We start from the raw sequence: 27,061 nt of genomic DNA on the forward strand, positions 1-27,061 counted from the left end.
AGAATGTCAGAACTAAGTGACTAAGCCATACCTGATTGCTCTCACGGAGACAGCCTTTTAGATAATCCTTGCTTTCCACATGGAGACAACAATTTAATGAGTGGTATGTGTACTCTGTTTTCAGTATTCATAAAGCCTTTACCTTTACCTTAATATTTAACTCCTTTCCTGAAATATGCTGCTACTACGATGCTCACCTTTTTAGGTGCTAGATCAACTTCACTTCTCTGAGCAACTTGTGATAGTGAACAGATATTTTTTCTCCAGTGGTGCACTGCATATTGTCATCCAGAGCTGTAGTGAGATTCTGTAGTGAGATTGATGCCTAGTGTCCTCCTGGCTTTCTTATCTTCTTCCAGGATCTCATGTTCTCTAGTCAAGTCAAGTCAAGTGCTGGTCAATGGACACCATGAAAATGAACCTGCCCTGTTGTGCCTTCAACTGCCATCCTATCCACTCCTAAACTGTCCTCATGTTTTTAACTTCTGACACTTCTCTCCCTACTGCCAGATATATAAAATGCTGATCAGCTGAAACAACTAGCAGATATAACAGTGAATTTTCCTCAAGTGTTTTTGAGTCTCCCTCAAGCCATCCACCTGACTCTTGTGAAGCTGGTCAAGTTTCAAAAGGTCTTCACGTAGTGCAGCAGTTTGAGTGATGTATAGAAGATGTGTAAAGAGCATCCTCACTTTTCTGTTCAGACCTTCTAGGCTTATCTTGGGCCACTTGGGTTTTGCATGTGTCTTGAGACACGAGATTATAAGCAGCATGGGTATAACTGATCTGTTTATTGTTGCGAGTTTTTAAGGAATTTAGTTCAAACTTTAAAACACATTCCAGGCAGTTTAAAAAAAAAAAAAAAGTCTTAGCAGTCATTCTTTTGTTTCTTCATGGGTTCTATCTTTAGAAGTTGATTCAGTACAAAATATTTGTCCATGTGCTCTGTGTCAGGTTATTTTGTTTTGTTTCCATTTCATTTACAAGCTTCAGATTGATTTGCCTAACCACATTCCCACATTAGATAAGTGTTATGATGCATTTATCCTAATCAAAGTTTCCGCCACCTGCTTGATTTCCTTCAAGAACCTCTTGGTATATTCATGCCACCATGTGATGTGCACATTTCAGGTACATTTGCCAGTAACTGAATCTGATCCAGTCCCAAGTTTTGCAGGCTTGCTGCAATTTCAAAAACATCCTTCTTGGTGATAGTTGACTCCTCCACAACAGGAAGATTTATCAGTTTTTACTTCTTTCATAGACCAGTAGGCTATCTTGTCTTGGTGGACTGTCTTTCACCAAAGGCCACTCCAGGAGGCGTGGAAGGCTCATGAGGCTTTCAGGAGATGGTGGAAAAAAAACTTTTTAGGTACTTTTTCATTATAGTGGCAATTTTTCATCCTTTGTTAAGTTACCGCATCATAATGGCAGATGGAGAAAACCCGGGCTGCAGTTTATTATCGCGTTGGCCAAACTATTTTATTTGTCAGAGTCACTCATTCAAATCTTCATTTTTGTTATTACAATCATAACTAGTTTTCTGAGTCTTCTATAGCCTGTGTCAATTCTGTTGGAAGTATGAGGTGAGGATACCTATTTTCTTTCAGTTTGTAATCTTCTTTTTGAGTCTTGCTTTCCATCCAAGGTCCATTGATTCAACTTGTCTTCCATCTCCTCAGTAACTTACTGTTGCTAGCCTACACAGTATATATATTGCAAGAGCAGCATGGTACACGAGAAGAAATGTGCCCTGCAAATGTTCACTTAGCACATTGTGCCTTGTTACCATGCAGCCAGTGAGCTACTGCGAACTCCCTGGTGAATTCCCCAATTGCTCTGGTCTCTAGGGACTTAGGTATTGATTGAACTGTTGAGTTTTAGCAGCTTATGCTAAATATCTAGGTTAGTTATTCATAATTAAAGAAATAACTTACCTTAGAAGAGGGGAGATGGTAAACTGACCTGCCAACTCCTTGCAAACTGCTCTGTTTGTTGTCCCTGTTTGTCCCTGGTTGCTCTCAGACTTGTTCTGATGGAAGTTTTCTAATCATGGTTACATTTGGTCATAGTTACTTCTATGCCAAGGAAGTATCTTTTGCCTGTTCCTGGTTTTATTTTATCCTATCCCTGAGGAAATAAAATAGGCCTGTATGACATCATTGTCATCATCCTCATCATCATCATTTAGACTTGAGTAACTTGTCATTTTACTGAAAAATCACCAGATAGTTCAGCATGCTAATAGTCTCATAGCAGGCATAGCAGCTGTGTTTCAATTGAACATTGATTGGTTGTGCAGAGCTCTGTGGTGGGGGAGGTTTTCATTTCCTACCTACTTCAAACCTGGCTCAGGCTAGTATTATTAGTGCCACCCAGATTATAAAAGATGAACATACGACAGCTTCTCCAGTTTTCTCAGAAGTTTTCTTCCCCCAAAAGAGAGAAACAGAACCATGTTCCAGTAATCTGCAGGAAATGCAATGCTATCTGTCTAATCTTGAGTCATTGGCATAAAATTATCGTTTTTGCTGTTAAAAGATGTAAAAATGCATGCAAGACACAGCTAACCTATTTGTATGTTGCCTTGATCAACAAAATCAGCACAACCATATGTGTCTGAATGAGTTGCAAATGGGCAGTAGCCCTGCCTAGACCCTACCCTAGGAGCCCTACACATTTCCATGCCTATGTGTAAGTTAGGGCTTGCGATCTGATTCTTCCTCTCACTCTGTTGGCTTACCAGCTTACTCTGAATTTACATGAATTTGAGAGAGAAATTAAGGAAAATCAGATGTCATCAGGCACTGCACTTGGAGGATTGTGTCATAAATTCATAGATGCTAGGATCAGAAAGGACCTCAATAGATTATTGAATCTGACCCCCTGCCTACACAGGAAAGAGTGCCTATCCAGATGCCTATCCAGTCTTCTCTTAAAGACCCCCAGGGTAGGGGAGAGCACCACTCCCCTTGGAAACCTATTCCAAATTTTGGCCACCCTTACCATGAAGACGTTTTCCCTGATATCTAGCCTAAATCTGCTCTCTGTCAGTTTGTGACCATTGTTCCATGTTACCCCAAGAGGTGCCCTGGTGAACAGAGCATCTCCAATCCCTTGCTGCACCCCGCTAATCAATTTGTAGGCAGCCACAAGATCACCTTTCAGCCTTCTGTTGTAAAGTCTGAAGAGGTCCAGGCCCCTCAGCCTCTCCTCATAGGGCTTGTCCTGTAAGCCTCTAACTATATGAGTAGCCCCCCCTCTGGACCCTCTAGAGTCTATCAACATCCTTCTTGAAGTACAGCACCCAAAACTGGATACAGTACTCCAACTGTGGTCTGATCAATGCCTCATACAGGGGAAGTATCACCTCCTTGGTTCTGTTTGTCATGCATCTGCTGATGCATGATAAAGTGCGGTTAGCTTGGCTCATGATTTCGTCACACTGACAACTCATGTTCATCCTGGAGTCCACCTATGACTCCGAGATCCCTTTCTGCTTCTGTGCTGCTGAGACGATCATTCCCCAGCCAGTAGGTGTGCTGGATATTTTTGCACCCTAGGTGCAGCACTCTTCGCTTGTCCTTGTTGTACTGCATCCTATTAGGTACTGCCCACTTTTCTAACCTGTCCAGGTCTGCCTACAATCATTCCCTACCCTCCAGAGTGTGCACTTCACCCTGCAATTTAGTATTATCCACAAACTTAGAGTACACTTGACACCCACATCCAAGTCACTGATGAAGATACTGATGAGGGATCCCACTACCCACGTCCTTCCAGGTCAGTACCGACCCGTCTACTACCACTCTCTGGGTGCAACCACTAAGCCAATTTGTCACCCACTGGACCATGTAAACATCTGTGTCACAGCCTCTTCATTTATTTATGAGAATGGAATGAGATACCATATCGAAGGCCTTGCTAAAGTCTAAGAAAATGACCTACACCTCTAGTCCTGCATCTGAGTGTTTTGTGATCCTGTCATAAAACAAAACCAGATTGGTCAGGCACGATCTACCTGCTATGAATCTGTACTGGTTTCCCAGCTACACTATTTTTCCAACTGGACTGCCACAAATATGATTCTTCATAATCTTTTCAAAGACCTTTTCAAGGATGGAGGTGAGAATCAACAGTCACTCAACACTTACTCCCAGCTTCTCAGAGCACACACCCACCAAACAAACAAACCGTCAACCAAACCAAAGGTACAGGTAGCTGGATCACTTACCTTTCCTGGGTAGGATCTAGTGCCTGGCCTGGCTTCTCTCCTCCTTCCTCCCTTGTCATAATCCAAAATTCATAAGAGCCACTGGAAAGACACTGATGGGCTTTGGATCAGGCTTTTTATGCACATTCAGTTGGGCAGAACACATCTCTGATTAGAAAATATACAAAATATACACAATGTGTGAGCTTACATACCAGACTTACTATTGCTGCCACATCTATCTTGATACTATTTGGTCAAGTGCCCATTACTAAACAAAGAGACTGCAAGATGAGCTGTGCATTTTTGTTCCCAATTATGCAAGTAAATGCCTTAGTGTGGATTTTTCATTCTTGTCTTACTAGATTTTACAAGGGGCATCATCGCAGAATGATCTGCAGAAAAAAAAGAGACGTGCGCCTCCACCCCCAACTCCAACTCCTGCCATGCCAAATAGGACAGAAGAAAAGGAAGACAAGAGAAAGAGCACAGTCGGTAAGTGCCCTTCTTTTCTACTCTCTCCAGTCCAGTGCATGCATTATATGTGGACCGCTTCACTGTTTGAAGATTTCATAACTCTGTGTCCCATTCATTGGAAATTATATAATCTGGACATATATTTAACATGCAGAACGAAAGTCTGGAAATAAGTGCCACATTTTGTGACTTGTCAACACTTTCAGGTGTTCATAGAAGAATAAAAGCTAATAGTACCGCTAGGTGTTTTTTTAATACAGAATTAAAAACATTTTTTCAGAAGCATTTAGTCTGAGCTCTTCTCTTGTCTACTTAAAGTCAGTGGGAGCTTTACCAGCAGAAGAAAAGTGAAGCTAATGTGCATTTGAAGATCACCATCCCTGCCAATGTCAGTCATAGAATGGCATTTGAATTCATGGGTCTGACTTCTAGGAACATGGGCAGGTCTTCAGCAGGTCTGCAGTATCATATACCTCTGTTCCCTTCAATGGAGCCTTGATGCTGTACATTAACTGAGATGTCCCTCAGTTTGCAAAGGCTTCAGACTGTTGCACAGTCTCTTTTTTGTTAGTTCTGTGACAGTCTAACAGCAGTTGACCATATTTAGTAAAGTCACATTCTCTCTTCAGTCCAATTTGAGCCTAATTTCCATTAACAGAGAATTTAAGTAATCAGTATGAGAATGAAGCTGGCATGTTCTGCAAGAAATTCCATACAAAGCTAAAGAAGACCAAGTTTGCAGTTTTATGTTATACATCACATTTACTCACCCAGAGAAAACGAGAAGTACTCCCCCCATACTTCAGTCCTGATGCAATGCAAACTCTCTCTTAATGTGATGGAAGTTTTACCTGAGTGAGGACAGTAAGATTATGCCTTTAGCAGGCAAAGTGGTTTTCTGATGGGTTCCTGAAAGATATGAGATAATAGCCTCACATATTAGAACTCATTATCCAGTACATTAAGAGAATCAGTTTTAAAGTGCCATAATGCACTCAGTATGCTCTAGGTCATGTCTTTGACCTCATGTTTCACAAAGCACCCAAGACATGCAGATATGATACCCTAAGTGAACACCTTGTCATATATAATTGCTTACATTACAAATGCCTTTCAGTTTAGAAAGAAACCTCTTGGCTTGGTTTCAACATTTATTTTCAGTAAATGCTTCACATTTAATGTCTCAGCATTTATATAGCAGCAGGAGTCCATTATCCTGTGACATGTTTGACTCCACTGACATCTCTTATTTAAACCCTCTATGGAGATGTTATTCCTGCTCAGTATAACATAGTAGTTTTCAGAAAAATAGCTCTCTGTTAACTGTGGCTGATGCCACAGTCTGCCACTTCCAGTGCCATTTCTGATAACCACTAGTTTCTTATTGATGGCATAAGGTGTTTTAACTTTAGGCAGATGTTAATTTTGTGTTAAGTCTCTGGAAGGTTACCACTCATGTCTGTCCCCTGCTATATAAGTGACTATTTGTTGGATAGACTAATCTGTTGTGAATTGCTATAGCATCATTGATGTTAATGGAGCTTTACCAATTTACACTGACAGAGAATATGTCCTATTATAATCTCCCCTGCATTTGTCATTTTTGTTACAATCCCAAATGACTATCACCATTGACATGGAGACAATGTTACAAAGCTAGTAAAGGCTGATAAAACAGTCTCTCTTTGAGACAGTTACTAGAAACCTCTGAAAAAGGCAAAAGGAGACATGAATGTGGTGGGGAAACAGCAGCATGATGGGGTTCTCCTGCTCTGACCACATGAATCAGAACATAAAGATCCTATTCAAGCATTCAACTGACAAATTGGTCACTTTAAATAGTTAGCACTAAATCACTTGTATCAACCCCAGAGTTTTCTGGTCCTTTTTTTTCAAAGCAAGCAAAAAGGGCCATCAGACTATGGCATTCTTGTAAGCATTACGACGTTATGTGAAACTTTGGAAGCCAAGTGTACTCTAGGAAAATCTGGTTCAGTTAAATCTCTTCCCCCCTTCTTGCTTCTGCTCATCTGCAGTACTACACTGATTCATACAAGGCCTTGTAATAACAGTATATGTTATCTATCATGTAGTCCGAAAAATAAATCGTTTGGAGAGGTTTAAGTGGCATTGGCAAATTAATTGGACATAAATTATTCCTGGTAAACTCTGGTTTAGTTAAGGCTGAACATTCCCAAATACTCAGAAGAAGGTTTGAGACATGATCAGGAAGCATAAGGGCCCATGTGAGATCACGAATGCAGAGTGTTATTCACACCCAAACCTGTAAGTAATCACACGCCTTTTGTTTCATACACCAAAGGGAGAGATGGATCTGGCTTCCATGTATACCAAACTTTTCTGGGTTTACTCATCACCCACTGACCACAGGTCATGGCATTGCTGATAATTACTTCTGCATGCAGTAATATAATAGGTATATACTTTGGGTACCTATAGATGTGTGGGGATGCTACTCCAACATGCTATAATTGCAGTGCATTAGAGCAGACTTGATTAATTGAGTCTGCTGGAGCATGCTAATCACCTTGCTCCATCAGCCTCCACATGTCATGTGTTCAGGGGCATTCAGTGTTCCTGCACTTCAAAATAGCAGTGGGGACACATTAACTAAAGCTCATTTGATGAGCTTTAGTTAAAGCGCCCCCACCACCATTTTGAAGTGCAGGATGCTGAATACATGAGATGCTGTGGGATCATTAAAGTGGCTCTCAGAGCCACTCTAATTAAAGTATCCTCCCCCCACCCAGCCCTAGAGCATGTGTAAAGATGTGTTTATCTTCTTTAGTTTGCACAGTGCCAAAATAAGCACCAAAGCCAAGGATCTCAGCACCATATCCTCTGCTATCTCTTAAAGATGTCTAAACTTTTGGCACTGCTAGCCCTGAAAGCATATATCTTGTGCTAGGAATGCTCTTCTATACTGCCCAGGGAGGCACAAAGCTCTTCCTTTCAGTGCACCACCACCAAAGACCAGTTCTGTTTCACCATGGTGAGACATTGACAACTTGTTCCATTTTTCTATAGTTCTTACACTTAGAAGGTCTTCCCTGAGATTTCATGTAAATCTTAGAGGTGGAATGGGATCTGGGCCCAATTTTTTCTGACATAAGCTAAAAGCACCATCATTCAACCACTAACACAATGCAGCTGCCTTTCCATAATGTAAATGACAAACACCCATGAAAGACTGTACACCGAGGGCCACATTCTATTGCAGCTGTTACACATGCAAGTGAACTTAGGTGCCTAAATGTGTGCTATACTACCCTACTGTAGTACCTCAAAAACTATTAATACCGAAGCTGGGTAGGTCTTCCTCTTAACCACTTTTTGTGACTGAGTCTTAAAGGTCAGAAAATGGTATGTTACAGAAGAAGATGTATTAGATTTTTAGGGATTTGAACAAGGATCACACTTAAGCACCTACTTTGCACCTAATAGGTGGACTAGAATCTGGCATCCATGTGCCTTCATCATTCTCTTCCTTTGTTTAGGAAGATAGGAAAAGAGACAGCTTTATTTAACATTGTTGAGGTCACCAGGATGCTGGAGGGTAGGGCTTAGATTCAGAGAGACCTCCACAAATTGGAAGCCTGGACCAAAAGAGATCTCATAAGGTTCAATAAGGAGAAATGCAAAGTCCTGCACTTAGGATGGAACAACCCCATGCGCCAGTACCAGCTGGGGATTGATTGGCTAAGCAACAGCTCTGCAGGAAAGGAGCTGGGGATTAGAATGGACAAGAAGCTAAATATGAGCCGCTAGCGTGTCCTTGTTGCAAAGACGGCTAACAGCATGCTGGGCTGCATTAGTACAGACATTACCAGCAGATCAAGAGAAGTGATTATTCCCTTCTATTCAGCACTGGTCAAGACGCATCTGATGTACTGTGTCTAGGACAGGAGCCCCCCACTACAGAAAGGATGTGAGCAAATCGGACGGGGTCCATTAGAAGGCAATGAAAATGGTTAGGGGAATGGTGTACATGACTTCTTAAGAGAGACTGAGGGAACTTGTCTTATTTAGTATGGAGAAGAGAAGACTGAAGGGGATTTAATAGCAGCCTTCAGCTCTCTGAAGGGTGGTTCCAAAAGGATGGAGCTAGACCAGGGGCAGGCAAAATGCAGCCTGCAGGCCAGATCCGGCCCACCAGGCCATTTTATCCAGCTTGCAGGGCCCCTAAAAATTTAGAAAATTAATATTTCTGCCCCGTGCTGCCTGTCAAAGTTGATAGGAGCCAGGGGCAGTAGGACCCAGGGGAAGCCAGTGGCAGAACTAAACAGCTGCAGCAGCTAGTCCAACCCCTCCCACAAAACCCATTGCCCCCACACACACACACCCACACCTATCCACCCCCCACAAGCCCCCACACACCCTCCTCCACACCCCACATACCCACAAACCTATACCCACCCTCCCACAATATACAAGAGTAAAACTTCATTTTAAGCTATTATATTATCACCTCTATGCACACTACACAAACTCATGTAAATGAGGACAAAAACATTTTTTAATTAAATTAATAAATATTGTAGTACGTTTGATTTTTACAATGTAATTTGGTATTTTTCTGGTTCAGAGATAGCAAAACCCCTTGCTGAAAGAAGTACTTTGGGGGGAAGGGGAGGGATTTCTGGTGGTAAAGGTCAGGGGTTAAGGGGTAGAACTTCCAGTCCCAAGATGGTAACCAGGGGGTGGGGCACCTGTCAATGGGCGGGGCTACACATGCAGCCCTCAATGGCTTGCCAAAACTCGGTAAGTGGCCCTCTTCCCAAAATAATTGTCCACCCCTGAGCTACAATGACAGAACAAGGAACAAAGGTCTCAAGTTCAAGTTACAGCAAGGGAAGTTAAGGTTAGATGATAGGAAAAACTCACAAGGAGGTTAGTAAAACATTGGAACAGGTTACCCAGAGAGGTGGTGGAAGCTCCATCCTTGGAGGTTTTTAAGACCTGGCTAGACAAAGCCTTGGCTAGAATTATATAGCTGGGGATGGTCCTGCTTTGAATAGAGGGTTGGACTAGATGATTTCCTGAGGTTCCTTCCAACCCTAATTGTCTATGATTCTGTGATAATGTGAACATACATGGGGTCCTTCAGACCAAAGGAGAAGAAAATTCCAAAAGAGAAAAAAAACTGAAAAAGATATTTTCTCATTGGTATTTTTAAATCAACATGCTTTACTCCTTACGCTTGTCAAAACACTTGTGGATGTTTCTGTTGATTGCCCTGGGTAGATTGGGACTTCATACATGTATATCCCAGGACTTATTCTGATCTCATGCACATAAACGTATTACCAGAGTAGCTCACTCTGTTCCTTTATTATTTATGCTGAGGTGAGTGAGAGCAGAATCAGACCCAGATAGAGTGTGTGTGTGTGTGCGCGCGCGCGTGTGCACACGCACACGTGCATGTACATGCACGTGTATCTATGTGTGGAGGGGGAAAGAAAGGAGGGAAATGAATGCATATGTCTGTATGTGTTTTAAAGCAAACTTTACAACAGCTGGATTAACAATAAAGTAACTAGCTAATTGATCCCCCTGTAGGTAATGGACGACAGGTTCCACAAAAGCCTCCTAGAGGCAACACACGTGGTCCACCCCAGTTAGTGATTCCCCCACCCCCACCTTACCCTCCTCCTGACAGAGATATTATGGATCCAACTGTCTGTTACAGTGAAGCAGATGTAACGGCATCAACAAAGCTGATACCTAAACGTATGTTTAAAATAATATGTATTTGCTTTTTATCTCTTTGATGGGCACTCTTGGGGTGACTTTTTCCAGACTTTCCTCTCTGCTCTCCAGACATGCATGTTTTTCTTTTCCAGTCTGTCTTCTTTTGAAATGCTCAGTGCATTATATCTGTGTAACTAATTAATGTGAAATGAATGCAAGATCGGCTGCCAGATAACACTGCTGCTGCTGCTTGGCTTTTTTTTGGAGATGTGACAATCAAATCGTGTAGGTTTTATGCATTTGGAAGCACAAGTGTGTGGTTTTATAACTGTTTTCTCTTTTTCTGCATGAATATATGCATGAGAGAGGCCTTTGAGGTACAGTAGGGTATTGAGCAGTCACTCAAATCTTTATTCCCCCAAATTTTGGAAGCTGGAGCTTCCTCTCAAGCAAGTGAAACCTTTTGTATCAACCAAACATATGTTGATAAATAAGCCATTCTTAACAGGTGCATCTTCCATGCTAACTCTGGCAATCCCTTCATGCACTCTCTCCAGCCTTAGGAGAGTTACTGTTACCATACAGTGAAAAGTGTTAGTTCCCACATGCCTGCATATTTGTAAAAAGCAGTGTAGTATCTTATAGTGATAGTTATCATATAGATATAGTCCTTTAAGTGTTCATCTAGAGTCTGAGACTGTAACTGTGATAATAATTCCATGTTGCTACATCCCTGTACACACATAGAAACAGTAAACTTGGATTGACATCTATATGTGAACCCTAGAAAGAGAAAAATATCTCTGCTGTTGGCTAATTCCACTGAGATTTTTTCCTGGGAATGTTCCTTTGCCAAGATCACACTTTGAATGCCTCTTACCCAGTGTTATAAATGTCGGTAGCTCTTCTTGTTGAATACCAGTGGAACCCAAAGCAGCATTTTTCAGACCTTAAATAAATGTATAGTTTCAGGTTTTATAAGGGGGGAGAGGAAAACCTAGATCATGGACTTATACTGCTAGAAAAAGTATTATTGTGGATTAACCTATTTTACTCCTAGCAACATATGAATGAAAATACCATTATAGTTAGATTTTTCAGCTGGATACCATCAGTTCACACACAGTGTTTCGTATTACAAATCTGTATTAAAAATCTGTTCTGGTCATCCTTGAATTAATATTTGTGCTTCATCTGACTTCCTATTATTGCAGTATTTTTCAGTGCTTCCCTGTTCTACCCTGATGATCAAATGCACTTTAATCAACATGGCTCTGATGTTATCAGTCAGATCATTTGCTTTTAAACAAACATAATATTCCAGGCAAAATTCTGATTGAGCCCATACATTGCATAAGCTCACTGAAGGAAGGAGAACTTTGCATTTTTTCAGGGCTCTATTCATCAGTATTGCCCCTAGGCAAACCTTTCGTAATTTTTATACTTTGTGCTACCCTAGAAATACAAGTGTGCATATTCTATATGTTTTTAATAAAAAAGAATAATCTCTGTAATTGATTCGTGGCCTTACTGTGGGGAGAGAAAAAGAGAACAAAGGGGGACTGCATGTGAGTGTTGATAATCATGTGGCGGAGTGCACTTTTGAAAGGTACTCAGATATTGTGGTGTACCGGGTATTTCATGAGAACTTTAGAAGAAGTAAATGGCATGTTGTGTAGTATAATGCACACAACAATATAGATCTCAAATGTTTGCAAGGGAAATTTCCCTGATTATGTTGGATATAGGACTTTAGTGGTGACTAAAGTTAAATGTTCAAATCTCAACATACTATCCTCTTTCTACATATGTATATAGGAATGGGAGGTCTGGCTAGAGCATTTCAATAGCGTGATTGTTGTTAGTTGCTTGATAAGTCTGTGTCTCAACCCATAAACCTTTGGGGTGAAACCCCAGCCTTGCTGCAGCCAATAAAAAGTCTGCCATTGACTGCAATGAGGCCAGGATATCACCTGTGCTTTCTAACAGTCTCTCACTTAGTCATAGATATTGTTGCTAGGTGAGGAAAGGATGCACATGTCACAAAGATGAAAAAAAAATTGGTTTCTTTCTCCAAAAACAGAGGGTCATTAAAAACTAGACAGACAAAGTCATTTCGGTAAATGTGATATATTAGACCAACTAAATAGTTGGAAAAATTGTTCTTTGCAAGCTTTTGAGTACAAAAACCCTGCTTCAGGCGGAGGGAAAGGCATTACAAATTAGCACACTTACTATGCAAAAATTGTCAACTATATGTTTCTAATCTTACCCTCAGCGAATGTTTGGATGCTTGGAACTTTTGAAAATCAGTTCAGTCCTGTCCCATCCCATCCCATCCCATCTTATCCTGTTGCCTCCCCACCCCTTTAATAGGTGTCTAAATCGTCACCTAAATTTAAGAAAAGTGGCTATAACGTCATGGGATGTGATAAGAATAGTAGCCTAACACATGGCCGACATCATTGCAGAGCCACTGGCGGGAATATTTGAACGCTCGTGGCGCACAGGTCAAGTCCCAGAGGACTGGAAAAGGGCCAATGTGGTTCCCATTTTCAAGAAGGGGAGGAAGGAGGACCCAGGCAACTATAGGCCAGTTAGTCTCACCTCCATCCTTGGCAAAGTCTTTGAAAAAATTATCAAGGCTCACATTTGTGAGAGCCCGGCAGGGCAAGTTATGCTGAGGGGAAACCAGCATGGGTTCGTGGCAGGCAGATCGTGCCTGACCAATCTAGTCTTTTTTTATGACCAGGTTACAAAACGCCTCGACGCAGGAGGAGGGGTGGATGTCGTATACTTGGACTTCAGGAAGGCCTTTGATACGGTATCCCACCCCATACTGGTGAACAAGTTAAGGGGCTGTGACTTGGATGACTGCACAGTCCGGTGGGTGGAGAATTGGCTGGAGGGTCGCACCCAGAGAGTCGTGGTGGATGGGTCGGTTTCGACCTGGAGGGGTGTGGGCAGTGGGGTCCCGCAGGGCTCGGTGCTTGGACCGATACTCTTTAATGTCTTCATCAGCGACTTGGATGAGGGAGTGAAATGTACTCTGTCCAAGTTTGCAGATGACACTAAGCTATGGGGCGAAGTGGGCATGCCGGAGGGCAGGGAGCAGCTGCAAGCAGACCTGGACAAGTTAGACAAGTGGACAGAAAACAACAGAATGCAGTTCAACAAGGAGAAATGCAAAGTGCTGCATCTAGGGAGGAAAAATGTCCAGCATACCTACAGCCTAGGAAATGACCTGCTGGGTGGCATGGAAGTGGAAAGGGATCTTGGAGTCCTAGTGGACTCCAAGATGAACATGAGTCGGCAGTGTGACGAAACCATCAGAAAAGCCAATGGCACTTTATCGTGCATCAGCAGATGCATGACAAATAGGTCCAAGGAGGTGATCCAGACCGCAGCTGGAGTACTGCGTGCAATTCTGGGCGCCGCACTTCATGAAGGATGCGGATAATCTGGAGGGGGTCCAGAGAAGGGCCACTCGTATGGTTAAGGGCCTGCAGGCCAAGCCCTACGAGGAGAGACTAGAGAAACTGGACCTTTTCAGCCTCCGCAAGAGAAGGTTGAGAGGCGACCTGGTGGCTGCCTATAAGATCATCAGGGGGGCACAGAAGGAAATTGGTGAGTATTTATTCACCAAGGCCCCCCCGGGGGTTACAAGAAATAATGGCCACAAGCTAGAAGAGAGCAGATTTAGATTGGATATTAGGAGGAACTTCTTCACAGTTCGAGTGGCCAAGGTCTGGAATGGGGTCCCAAGGGAGGTGGTGCTCTCCCCTACCCTGGGGGTCTTCAAGCGAAGGCTAGATGTGTATCTAGCTGGGGTAATGTAGGCCCAGCACTCTTTCCTGCTTATGCAGGGGGTCGGACTCGATGATCTATTGAGGTCCCTTCCGACCCTAGCATCTATGAATCTGTGATGATCTGTGGTGAGGCCCTGTGTTACTTGAGAATGCCTTTGACAGCACAGATAGGACACAAGCAGAAGAGAATAATTATGTCTTCCTTACTTTGACCGCCATAAATATACTTTCTCAAAAAAAGGGAAGAATAGAAAGTGAAGAAATGCACTGCATCTGATATTGATGGAATGTATGTTTACCTTTAAATGAAAAAGTAATTCGTACTAATGAAGGTTGCATCCTTTTCTTTCTGCCCAGATAAACGTCATCACCATTTTTACCTTCATAAGCTCTGATTCTTATTCAGGAATTAAAAGTCTGCAATCATTTGTGCAGAGTTTAAATTCCAATGCCTTACTCTCCACTATGTTTTTATCAGACACCACACCTCTTCCCTGTTCCTCTCCCACCAACTAGACAGTTGTCCTATTGTGCTCAGAGAAGCTCATACTTAAGTATTCCCATTTTAGAGGAGTTAGAGGGGGTGGGTGCAGTCGTTCTTCACAGAGTTTCCCAAACTTATGTGGAGCACGGCATTGATGAATAGTGTCTTTATGGAGATATTTGAGCTTTTCAGCCTCGGTGGTAAGAGTCTCATCAACAAACAAGAGTACAATTGTTCTACTTGCTTTTTCTTCCCTTTAATTTTTTTATTCTCATTAAGTAAGATTTCCTGTTAACTTTGGATCAATGGACATATAGCTAGCTATATGTGTTGTATGCATGTCTTGCATGATCCTTTGGCCTCCTTACACTTACTAATCAGGTTGTTCTGTGACATATTATTCTTAGTTTTTGCCTCAGCATTCATTGTAGTTAACAAATGGAAACTCTCTCACCTGTTGCATGATTTTGTTACTTGGTTTAGAGTGTTTCTAATGAATGAGTTCTAAACAAACCAGCTGTTTCTTATGCAATTTAGATGATGCAAAATTTTGCAATGGCGATACCTGGAACAAAACTAAAGTATGCTGCCTTAAAATGTCTTTAAACAGACCATTTGACCATTGGTCTTGTTCCTGTGAACTTCTTTATGCTATAACATTTTTATTTTTCTATGTTATTCACTATAAATAAAAGTGCAATAGGGGATCAACAAGATAAATAAAAAGTATAAATAGTTTATTTTCTCAGCAAATTATATCCTAGAGTAACCTCCACCCTTCAAGGGCAGTCTCTAAAGAATAGACTTGGATTTCTCTGTTTTAATGCTAACCAATCTATAGACAACAATTTGAGCACTGGCCTGTTGGTTATAGATTATGACCTGCTTAGTGGGGAATTTATTAGCCATTAGGGTGTTCACATCAAATGCACCATTAATCAGCCTCATGGTTTTCATTTTCCCTCTCAGTGCAAAGGTTTGTATGAGGGCAGAGAGTGATTACCCTCTCTTTCAGTGCAAGTCCAGCATAGGAAGCTACATGTAGGGGTAGAGTAGAAACACTTATTCTTCTGCTTCTCCTCCCCTGTCTGTTCTGCAGATAGTAAAAGAACTTGGATATTTTTTTTTTATTAAAGATAGTCAGCCTGACACCTTCCATGAGCATTAACATTTAGCCAAGGAAAGAAAAAGTCATGTGTGCCAAGAGTATCAGCTGATCCTATTCCATTGACTTGAGCTGAATGAAGCCTTCTCATATATGGCCTTGTAGATATAAGCTAGGATTTTTTAATATTTTTATTAGATTTTAAGCCAGAATAATTTTGCATATCTCCAGCTGTGAACGTGCAAGTCAGTTTTCTGTTCGGGCCTTTATGTATGCTTATATATTTTATCATTGCTTTTTTTCCCCCACAGTTTATTGTTGTGCATCATTCCCTTCCCGTACCAGCCGTGTCTGACAGACCCTTCCTCTTCCTATGACCTTCATACCTCTGATATCTCACATTGCCTCTGCTCTCCTGTTTCTTCTGTTGCCTTTCTTCCTTCCCTGCTGGAAATGAACACTTTGTCTACAATCTTGGCTGCCTTTCTTTCTGAACTTGCACATCTTCATTTAATTATTATTGATTATATTTAGCTGTGGTTCAAATTCATTTCTGAGAGGCATTCTCCAGAACTGAATGCTATGTTATACATCTTTATATACACATATACATATATCACTGTTACACATATATTTGTTCCAAATGATTCTCATTGCTTTAAGTCAGTATTGAATTTAGTACGATGTTTTCATTTTTTGTCTTACGTTTAACCTCATTGAAGGATTTATAGAAAAGTTTTTAGTATAATTTCACATTTTTCTATCAAGATAGATGTAGCATTTTTCATTTTTCCCCATGTTATAGTCATCTGGGTACACCTGGAATTGAGCGTGGCCTAACCTATGCTTTAAAGTGCAAGATTCCTTTCATATTTTGGCTACCAATCAAGTAGCTCAGGAAAAAATAGAAACCTTAAAGCTGTGTCAAACCTACAAAGTGCCAAAAAAGAAGACTGAAACTCAGTACTAAGTGCGTTAATTCACAGGCTTTACTTTTTCTTTTCATACTAATGCTTATTTTGATTAATTTCTTCTTGATTCTATAAACATACCATGGAAACCAAAGTGTGTGTCTGATTTCTGTAACAAAAGATCCCAACACCATTTGCTCAAGATAAATCTAATTCCACAGGAACCTAGGTTTTTCATTTTTTTCCTTTGCAAGAGGACTGTGTCATGGATTATAATTAAAATATCAGCTGTCAGTTGATAGTGTAGCATACACTTCAAACTTCTTGCACTGAGAAAACTTTCTCTTGCGAACAGCCTGTAAGTGATTCTGAACCAGGGTGCCCTGGCATCCTGGTGTGTCTTGAGATCCTTTGAAGGGTGCCCTGGGTGTCATGCACTGTTATGTGTGCAAACATGATTCACAAGATAAACCCAAGTTTTCACATAGGAATCCTTGTTAAAAACTAGAGGTCCACCGAAACATTGGTTCCATACTGCATTGGCACCAATATAGGGAAAATTGAAAGATCGGAAATTGGCTTTTTTTTGCCTGATGCAGCTGGTGATGTGGCTGATAAATGTCCTGTGCATGTACACAGCCACAGCATGCACAAGGCCAGGAGCATAGCTCAACTGCATGGAGACCAGGATCTGGCTGTAAGTTTGGTGCATGGGAAGAGGTGGGGGGGGAGGGGAGGGGCAGAAGGGGTGTGGGGTGGTGCAGATTGAGTCTCCCAAAGTGAGGGAGGGAGTGGGGCTGTGGCACTGCTCAGCTGGGGCAGGGTGGGGTGTGAAATGAAGCTATGAGTGGCTTGTCCTGGGGTGGAGGAGGGCAGTTCCCTCCATGGCATGCACCCCGGGAGGGTATGGGGGGGTGTGCCCCTGGATCTGCGTGCGGTGCAGGGTGGGCTACCACTGCAGGCTGAAGCTGCGTCAGGCTCTTCCCAGCAGGGGCTGGGCCGGGCCAGGCTACAGGGGAGGGCTACGGTGAATTTTGTGGCGGCTGCAGCCCTCACTGTAATCTCCCTCCCAGCGCTGATGCTGCCTGTCCCCTGCCCCCACTGGGAAGATCCTGGTGCCACCCCAGCCCACAGCGGCAGCTGCCCTGCCCCATGCCTTCCTGGGGTACGTGCAGGGCAGAAGCTGCCCACACCCCAAAGATGAGCCACTCACTGCTTTGTCTTGTGCCCTGCCATGCTCCAGCTGAGCAGCACCTGCCCCACTCCTTCCCTCACTGCAGGGGCCTCTATCTGCACCCCCAATGCCTCTTCCCTCCCCCCCACGCCTTCCCCCACACCAGACTTACCAGCCCAGTGCTGGTCTCCAAGCTGCCCAGCTGCATATTGGAACCGGGTTGGTATCGGCTGACATGGCTCCATAAAAATCAGCCATCAGTATTGGCCCAAAAAATGTATATCAATGCACCCCTATTAAAAGCATCCTAACCTGTTGCGGTCTTTGTGAGTTCTCTGTAACAGGAGAATACAGAATTGTGCTATTATTTTTCTGTAGTAAAAAAAAAGTGAAAACTAAGATGGCATTTTCTGAGGGGTGACTTGAGTCCCCAGAGGTTGGGAACCACTGCCCTAAGCCCACATTTTTAATCTCTTTGAATTGAATTGTAAGTGGGGGTATTGATAACTGAACCTGTTCACACAACCAGAACACCACCCTGACCTCACCGCTACCAGGTATCAGATGTTTATGTTACTTACACAAGTGATGCAGTACCTGGCTGTTTTTTAAACTGCACAGTATTGTTATTTTACCCTGAGCCAAATAGCTGCATTCATATTGAATTCTTTATCTGTAGACGAAAAGGAGAAGGAAAAAAGCGGGAAATTCCTACCAAGAGTATAGAACAAGAGGAAAGAGAGATCTAGTTCTTTAGTGTGTAGTTCATGTTTTACTCAACCACTCAGAATCAGCAAAAACCCTGGAAAAATAAAGTAGAATTTTACTCAGTATAGTGCAGGCTGCTTTCAGCAGGAGGGATTTTTACAGATTTCCCAGAACTTCTCCTCTCTTAAAGCCTTTGTAAGCGTTCAGGACACAAACCCAGTAAGGTTAAATAAGCCTGTGGAAGACTGAGGAGGTACACAGATACAAAAACCAGAATAATGAAGTGGTAGATTGGACGCTTTGTATTATATGAAGAACTAGTTGAGAATTCACCACTGAAAACTTTCTTCAGTGGAAAACAAGTTTTTCAACTGACTTCATGTTTTTGTGGAGAAGATCTGTTTTCTTAGAAAATGTTCAGATTTTTCATCAGAAAACTAAACCCAGAACACTGATCATTTCCAGTAGATAACTTGCCTGAAAAGCTTCCCTTGAAAATTGTCATGAAAATGACCTAATTTCAGTTTCTTCAAAATATTCTATGAAAGAAAAGGCACTTTTTTCCTGACCCTGTGATTGTAAAGTAGCATCTTAAATTTACCACCTGTCCTAATATCAACTGTCACTTTTATTTCCTATAATCCAAACATCAGTGCTAACATTTATACAAAATTAATAAATTTTTAAAAACCTCATGTCTTTACAATAAATTATCTAATTATAGGGAAGACATCCCTTTGTAACAGTAAGGCATAATTTAAATCCTCCTATTACTTTATAGAAAGTGGGAAATGTTCTTGAGTTAAACTCATGCAGTTTGAATAAATTCAGCAGGGTTTTATAGCTGTAACTGTTCACATTTAGCATGCATGAGATGTATATTTTAAAAAACATAGATTGAAAATCTGACCACTTATAATAGGACTCTAGTTCAACAGTAAAGCATATGGGTGCAAATTTATTCAGTGCCACTATTCACTTACAGAAGTTGCCATAGTATGTTTAAAACACATGGAACCTGCTTTGGCCCTACCAAATGCTAATAGGAAAGTTTCCAATATCTGCACTGGGAGAAGGAGGGCAGGGTCTTATAGCAGCCTTGAAGGAAATGATTATTCCATGAAGACAATAGAAGTATAATAAGAATATGAGAATTGCAAGTTAATAACAAATTAACTACAAGGACTAGAGTATGCCAATGATGTGTGTTTGTCAGCTTGTGATAAGGTCTTCCTGTTTGACTCTGGTCATGGGAATCAATGTTTTTTCTATACCGACCGAGTCAGTATGATATTTTCCTCTGGGGCAAAATTGTTTGGATGGTAACAAGAATTATGTGTTTGAAAGTGTGATAATCCTTTTCATAGGGATCTAGAGGGGAGAAGTGTATGTTTAATTTAAAAATCAAAATGTGGCTCAAAAATCTGAACTCCAACGCATACAAAATTCTCTGCTGAGTCCTCCATACAGAAGAGGAACAGTCATCTAATTCATGATGCATCCAGTTCTGGGATGTTTGAAATGTCTCCTATTTACACTGGATTTCATGGAGGAGTGACACCTTTGTTACTACCCCAGGTTAGGCTTTATGCTCTGCAGACTTTCATGAACAACAAAATAATTGTATGGTACTCTGTTGACCACCAGAGGGAGCCCCGGTTGTCACGTGGATGCAACAGGCACCTGATGAGAATAGTGAAAAGCGACTTTTTAAAATGGATATTGAATTTATACAACGGTTTTCTTATTCTTGGCATTTCTTGAAATGAAACCTAATTTGCTAAGGGGTTTTCTTCTCAAAAAAAAAGAATGGAGAGAGAATTTTTGTTTCTAGAATTTTTCTGTGAATTGCGTCATAAATTAGGAAATAACAATGATTATTTTGCCCACGATGTCATTATGATGGTTGTGTCAGGGCACATGCGTAGATTTGTCCCATGATCAGTCTTACATAGTGCTCTGTGTATATATGTATCTTATCCCATATAAATATTACTAGATGAATTGTAGCTGTGTCCCAGAACACATAGAACTTCCCTAGAAACCCTGAACGCCACTGTACAGAAGCAGACCAGGATTTCAGCTGAGGGCTCAAAGCCCAAAAAACTACTGATACATGATGGTTTGCTTTTGGTTGGCATTATAAAGAACTGTTAAGATAATGTTAAGGACTATTTTTGGTATCCTTCCATTGTAAAGATGGGTGTTTTTGTTACCTGCAGTCCAGTGGCTCAGGTGTTAGGGGGGAAGAGGGGAAAAAGAAGTAGCAAGCCTAATTACCCTCTAAACTATCGTTTCTGTACATAATATTTGTTGTCACAGTTTTAAAATCCAATCTCACAGGGATTTTTGAGGATTGAAATGAAAGATGTATTTCCCACTGAGATGCCAAGAATTTTCTCTTTCAGTTGGTAGGTAAGCAAAATACTAGACTTCAGGTTCATTACATTTTTATGTTTAGAAAATCTGTCCTTAATCCAGGATTAAATCTTACTCATCCTGGTCCTCGGGCAAGTATAATTGGGAGGTAGAATTCTGTATTTGCAAGGAGACAAAGCAAACATCTCTCAGTTAGTGAGATTGATTTTTAAATGGAGAGTATTTGAAGCTGTTCATGGTTTTGGCATGTTAAAACTAGTGGCTCAAGAGGGAGATTAGCAGGTAGATGATCCAGTCAGAATTGTGTGATAAATTACACAGGTATGTGATAAACTTATTTATTTAACATATGCCTGTGCAATTTATCACATGCCTCTCTTCTCCCCATATGTGGTGTATATGTGCATGAGAGCGTAGAAACAACTGTGTAGGCCTGATTCTCATATACCTACAATTTATACTTACATCCATTTTCAGGCCACAGCATTACGAATGAAACACGGACCTTCAATGTGTATACAAGACACGGAGCTGTCTTTCTAGCTTGGCTCCAGGTCACTACTATGACTCTCAAGATATATTTAGTTCCTGCAGTAGGGACCATTTAACTTTCCATTCTAAAATACATGTTGTTTTAGAAAACAAAATATAGTTTATTTTATCGCTCCACAATTACAGCTATATTGTTACTACTGCTTTCTAATGTCATAACAAAGCTACAAACTCCCTACTCAAGGACAATAAGCCAGTCTTTCTGCCACCATTTACTTTCAATTCCCTGCCTATTCCAGTAACCTTTCCAAAACCTAGAGTTAGTATTAGGGTTACTATATTACGGTCCAGGTTTTCCCAAACATGTCCTTTTTTTTTAGTCCTTTGATCTCTGTCCGGGCAGTTTTTTTAAATTTGAACAAATGTCTGGGGTTTTGCTTTGCTCTGCTGGTGGGAGCAGGGGAAGGGTAGTTGGAGGCAGGGAGTACCACGTGTCCGTGCACAACAGCTGAATGCAGGTAAGTTTGTGGGGTTTGGGGTTGGAGGGCTGGGGCTGGGGCTGGGGCTGCAGCAGGGTAGAGGAGAATTGCCTGCCCCTCCTGCAGGGGAAGGGGGTAGGGAGGCCCTTTAAGGGCAGTGGGGAATTCAGTGGCTAGGCTGGCAACACAGGGGCTGGTCTCTGTGCTCATGGGAGCAGGATGACCAGAAGATGAAGCCGCCCAGGGGAGAGTGGAAGGAAGGGCAGTGCAGGAGCCCTGGACCAAGGCAGGGGGTGTCGCAGGCCTCCCCTCCTCTTCCCTCCCTCCCATGCCGGGGCTGGACTCACTGCTGCCACCTACACAAATCAGAGTCACTGTGCTCCAGCCCGGTTGGGACAGGGGCGGCTGGGGGGGAGCAGGGGGCTGCAGGTCAGGAGTGAGGTGGCCAGCAGGGTTGGGAGTGAGGGCACAGGAGGGGCAGGGGGCTGTGACTCAGAAGTGAGGGGCATTGGCAGGGCCAGGGGGCTGCAGGTTGGGCCTGAGGGTCACCAGTGTAGCCCAGTGGGGCAAGGGACTGTGGGTCAGGAGTGAGGGTCAGCAACAGGGATGAGAGGCTGTGAGTTGGTGTCCTCTTTTTTGGAACTGAAAATATGGTACCCTAGCTAGTATACACATTTTCTACTAAGCTTTTGTAAAATTTCCTCCTACATCTTTATCTGCCACACAGGCAGTGATTTCTCTACCTTTTGTTTATAGTATGTTCTCCAGGGGTAACAAGATCTTGACAGATCAGTAGGTGGTGAAATGGAAGGGCTCTGGATCAGACTTGATTACAACAGTTATCTCTTGAGGAGGTCTCTACATGTGAAATTTGCACTAGTTCTGCACTAGTTCACCAAGGATTGCACAGATACCTTTGCATGAGTAATTTTTCTAAGTGAAACTGAGTCCTGTATTTTTAGGGTTTGCTCCTCCCTAGTCCAAGTAATGAAAATGTACCTTGTTATACCTCCTTATAAAACCTCTAATGATTGAAAAGTACAGTAAACACTCCCAATTACATTAAGCCATTAGAATTTGAGGCTTCTTTGCCTGTATGCACATACATTCACACACACACACACACACACACAAATGTAAAAACTCTTGTATTTTATCACTAGCACAGTTGCACTGGACTCCCTTCACATATGTTTTGTGCACATGTACAGATTTCAGAATCTAATCCTGAACAAGAATTTCTAGGTTTGCATCCCATCCAAACAAATCTTTGAAGTAAGAAGCCTTGTAGGCTGAGTTTGAAAATGGAAATCTGAAATATGTAACTTGGAGTCGTTGTGATTTGAACGGAATCTGGGTAGTGAAGGCTACTAAAAATAAGTGTTTGGGAATGCTCATATTCTCCATTTTGTGTAGTATCTCAATCCTGTAGTTTTGTCCACCCTCAAAGGTGGGCATCACATCTCTGTTTTTCCCTTTTCACTTCTCTGTCTGTAAACATTCACTAAAATATTTGTCCTGTATATCCTTTCTCCCATTTGCTCTCTAGCCTTCTATAATCATATCTTGGTTTAAGGCCTGAAAGAGCAAGAAGTTGAGAGCTGAGAGAGATTCTTTTGTCAGCTGCTTTTGTGGATGTAGGAATTTGTTCTTGGCATGAATGAAACATATACTTTCCAACCAACTGTACCATAAGAAAAAGGTGGAACATAGTGGAGGACAAAAACCTAAAATGAAGGGCAGAAATAGGCTGGTAAGTATGAGGAACAGGAACATGATGGCCACTGCGGTCCATTAAAGCAGACTGTGATAAGTTATTATTATAGCTTGTACAAACAGTATGTTTTAAACAAAAATTGATTTTTTTTCTTGGGAGGAAAAAAAGGATCGCATGAGTTCCTTAAAAAAAAATCCATGCTTCCTGTTTTTTGAAGTTTTTAATGGGAAAAAAAAGTAAGGATTTTTTTCCTTTCTTTCCTTGTATTTCATTTATTCTTTCTCTGCCCCTTTTCCTTTTCCATTTTTCCATTAAAAATAAGAAAGGAAGGGGAAATATTTAGGTTTTTTTCATTTTTGACAGCAAAAAAAAAATCAGAAATTCAAAACAAGTAGTTTTTTACATACTTTATTTCTAAAAAGGTCATTTTTCAACTTGATTCTTTATTGAAAAGAATTTATTGACTTCTCTTTATGAGGTACATGCATCACAGTCAGGATTTAATTGTAGAAAGCCTAACAAAACACATCTTTACATTCAAGGTAAGAATTTTCTTTAACTTTAGTTCATGGCTTTATTATGATAAAAGATTCCATACCCTTTAAGAGAGAGAGAATTCTGGGCACTTTACCATGAAAGAAAAAGATACAGAAGATCTTTCTGTGGTAGCTTAGTCAAAGCCTTTGAAAATGCAAGCCTGTGTCACTATCAAGCATCATCAAAAGTAGGAACTGGCTATTTTAGGGATGAATGCAAGAATGCAATGATTATTGTAAGTATTTTGGGCCTTTATTCAGAACATATTTGGTTTTGGTTCACTAGCAATCATGCAGAGATGTAAAAATCAACCATCTGGAATCATGGTATCTCATTGGTAATGGTCAAGCCTGTCTCACTTCTCTCTCCTACATGTTTCTAGCTACATGTTTGTTGTCAGAGGAGAACATACTCCGTTAAGAAGTCCATTCAGAAACAATTTCACTGTGCAAAAACCTGACCTTTTTCATTCCCTGGGTTGCTATTGGTTGTGATGACCAGAACAATCTGCTGATTAAGCATGTCAGTTAAAGGAATTTGGGGGTGACTCTCATTTAATTACCTATGTTTTACAAATGAAAATATTTGGTTAAGAAGAATACATATACTGTACTGTGCTTGTTTGTTCCACTCCCCAGTGGACAAGCCCAGCTTCCTCTGTATCCGGCAACTTTCCTGTCTATGTATGCCAAGGCTAATCAGTGAGATCCAAACAGAAATCCCCAATCACGTTCACCTTCTCCAGCTTACAGAATACTCTTCAGAAGAAGACATTGATTTTGCATGAAAGCACTTCTCTTCAGTTGCAGTGTGCATGAAATAAAAAAGACTATCATAATATGCAGCTTTGACAAGCTGTGATATGGACATAGAATACTGAGAGAACCCAGGTCTTTCCTTTCTAAGTGAAATGAGTACCTCTGGGGGCATCTACATGAGACGCTTGCTGGGCAATTGCCTAATTAGCTCCGTAGTAAAGCATCACCATCTACACATGTGGTGCGTGTGTCGGAGTACACTAATTAACTCCACTGTAGGTTAGTACTGCCTGATGTAAGATCTATCCTATGATGGAGTGCCATAGTGCAGGGACTGCCTGCCTGCCTTCTTATCCCACCCAGCCCCTCTGCAGCACATTGAGCCAGGGTAGAGCAGCTCTGGGCTGGCAGACTGACCCCCAGAGCACCCTGTCAGCTGGGGCTGCATCATCCCAGCTCAACATGCTGCAGTCCTGGGCACACATGTAAACATGGCACCCAGGAGCAATAAACTCCAGTGCGCAGTAATTTCGTGTGCAGATGCACCTTCTGAGAAAGTTGCCAGACTAGTAAGGAGACAAAAATATTTCTTCTGCTTTCCATCCTGCACATGCAGTGATAACCAGCCTGCCAGTATGACTAAGGCCTGTTTTGTCACCTAGAGGGTAAAGGGAAAGATCAGAATCTGTTCTCATATATCTCATCACCAGTCCTGAGACTGAATTTCAGGAGGATCCATGAACTGACAGAATCTGCGTAAGAACTCTTTGAAAACTTCTTGTCAAGACTAATTTAGACAGAAAAGGTCTTTTTTTTTCCTAACTTAAACTGTTCACAGAGAATTTTTTAAATTTCATTGCTGGAGATTGCTAAACCAAACATTTCTCATATTTGAAAAGGGCAGTGGGGGGCAAGGGGTCAAGAAGAGAGGAGAAAGAGATGTGAAAGAAACCTGAAAATTTAAAGGGAAACCTTTTTCTGTATTTTCCAAGAACTTATTGTGTTGGAGTTTCCCTCTTTTTTCCCATTCTCTGCTCCCCCTTAAGTTTTAAAAATTGTTTCATGAAAACATTTGGATATGTCCCACTGAAAAATGGCCTTTTTCCACCACTCCTAATCTGAATTTACCCCCTGAACCTTGGATGAAAGGCTCTTCCTGAGTTTGCTGGGAATTCCCTGAGCCTGCCTGTCCTTTATGGGGAGAAATTCATATTTAACCTCAAACTCGGGGTATGGCCTCAATTCACCAGATCTCTTAAGCATTCTAGAGCAGATAACCCAACAGTCAACACATTTGTTATTACTGAGTAAACTGAATACAAAAAGAGACTTAAAAATACCCTGAAGAATTAAAATATAGATACTTTTTTCCCGCGGGGGTCTCCTTAGGGAGAAAGCAGAGCCTCTGCAGTTTCATCACTGGGGACCTGACCTAGCCTTAAAAACCAATGGCAAAAATCCGTCGATTTCCCTGGGAATCAGGATCTAACCCTGGCACAAGAACTCACCAGGGAAAGAACACAATCAGTGATTTACAGACCGAGGCTTGGAAGGGAAAAAAAACAATTTCACTTACCCATAAAGACTGCCACTATTGTTCGCAGCATATTACTTTTTACATAAAAAACAGCCAACAGTGCATCTCCAGCTGAAGACTCAACATTGCCATCAGCATTTCATGAGTGCAGTCCATGCCTACCCGGGTGGTGCAAAGTGTAATCACCAGCTGTACGGCCACCCGTTTGCATTGGCTCCTGTTCCGGGGTCACATTAGCAGGGGAAGAGACAAAAGAGAGGACCAGGGCAAAGCACAAATAATCCAGTGTTTCATCCTTGAAAGAATGTAGAAAATAAATGGCTAAATTCAGCTCTTCCTTAAAGAGGCACAGTTTCCCCATCAGTTTTATTCGGAGTTGTGGCTGATCTGAATGTAGTTTGAAATCTGCAGTATGAGCAAGCCAAGTAGGCCAGTGGAAGCAGAAATCAAAACAAAAGTCTGACTGCTCTGCAGCGCCAATAGCAAAAAGTTTGCCCTTGTTCATGGGGTTGCAGCCTACATGTTGTTAGGAAGTCTGGTACAAGGAATAGGGTGCTGATCTAGAACAC

At 41.7% G+C, this 27,061-nt stretch overlaps 1 protein-coding gene and 1 long non-coding RNA gene across 8 annotated transcripts in view; one reads left to right on the forward strand and one right to left on the reverse strand.

Annotated features, from left to right (window-relative positions):
• Nucleotides 1-27,061, forward strand: part of COBL (cordon-bleu WH2 repeat protein) — a 255,404-nt gene that overhangs the window by 173,720 nt on the left and 54,623 nt on the right. For 6 of the 7 annotated variants that reach the window (XM_090049648.1, XM_090049650.1, XM_090049646.1 and 3 more), the window contains 2 exons: nt 4,579-4,708; nt 10,271-10,441. In XM_090049648.1, coding sequence (XP_089905774.1) covers nt 4,579-4,708; nt 10,271-10,441 — 301 coding nt within the window. The remainder of the gene's footprint in view (nt 1-4,578; nt 4,709-10,270; nt 10,442-27,061) is intronic. The other variant, XM_090049651.1, reaches the window with a different exon arrangement.
• Nucleotides 1,988-26,659, reverse strand: LOC149864382 (uncharacterized). Its single transcript, XR_016442671.1, has 4 exons — nt 26,532-26,659; nt 5,461-5,599; nt 4,235-4,381; nt 1,988-2,130 (listed from the first exon to the last, which is right to left on the reverse strand). It is a non-coding gene; the product is annotated as an uncharacterized LOC149864382 (long non-coding RNA).

This window comes from Crocodylus siamensis, chromosome 5, assembly GCF_052110815.1.
Source record: "Crocodylus siamensis isolate JL-2025a chromosome 5, ASM5211081v1, whole genome shotgun sequence".
In the NCBI taxonomy this organism is placed as follows: Eukaryota; Metazoa; Chordata; order Crocodylia; family Crocodylidae; genus Crocodylus; species Crocodylus siamensis.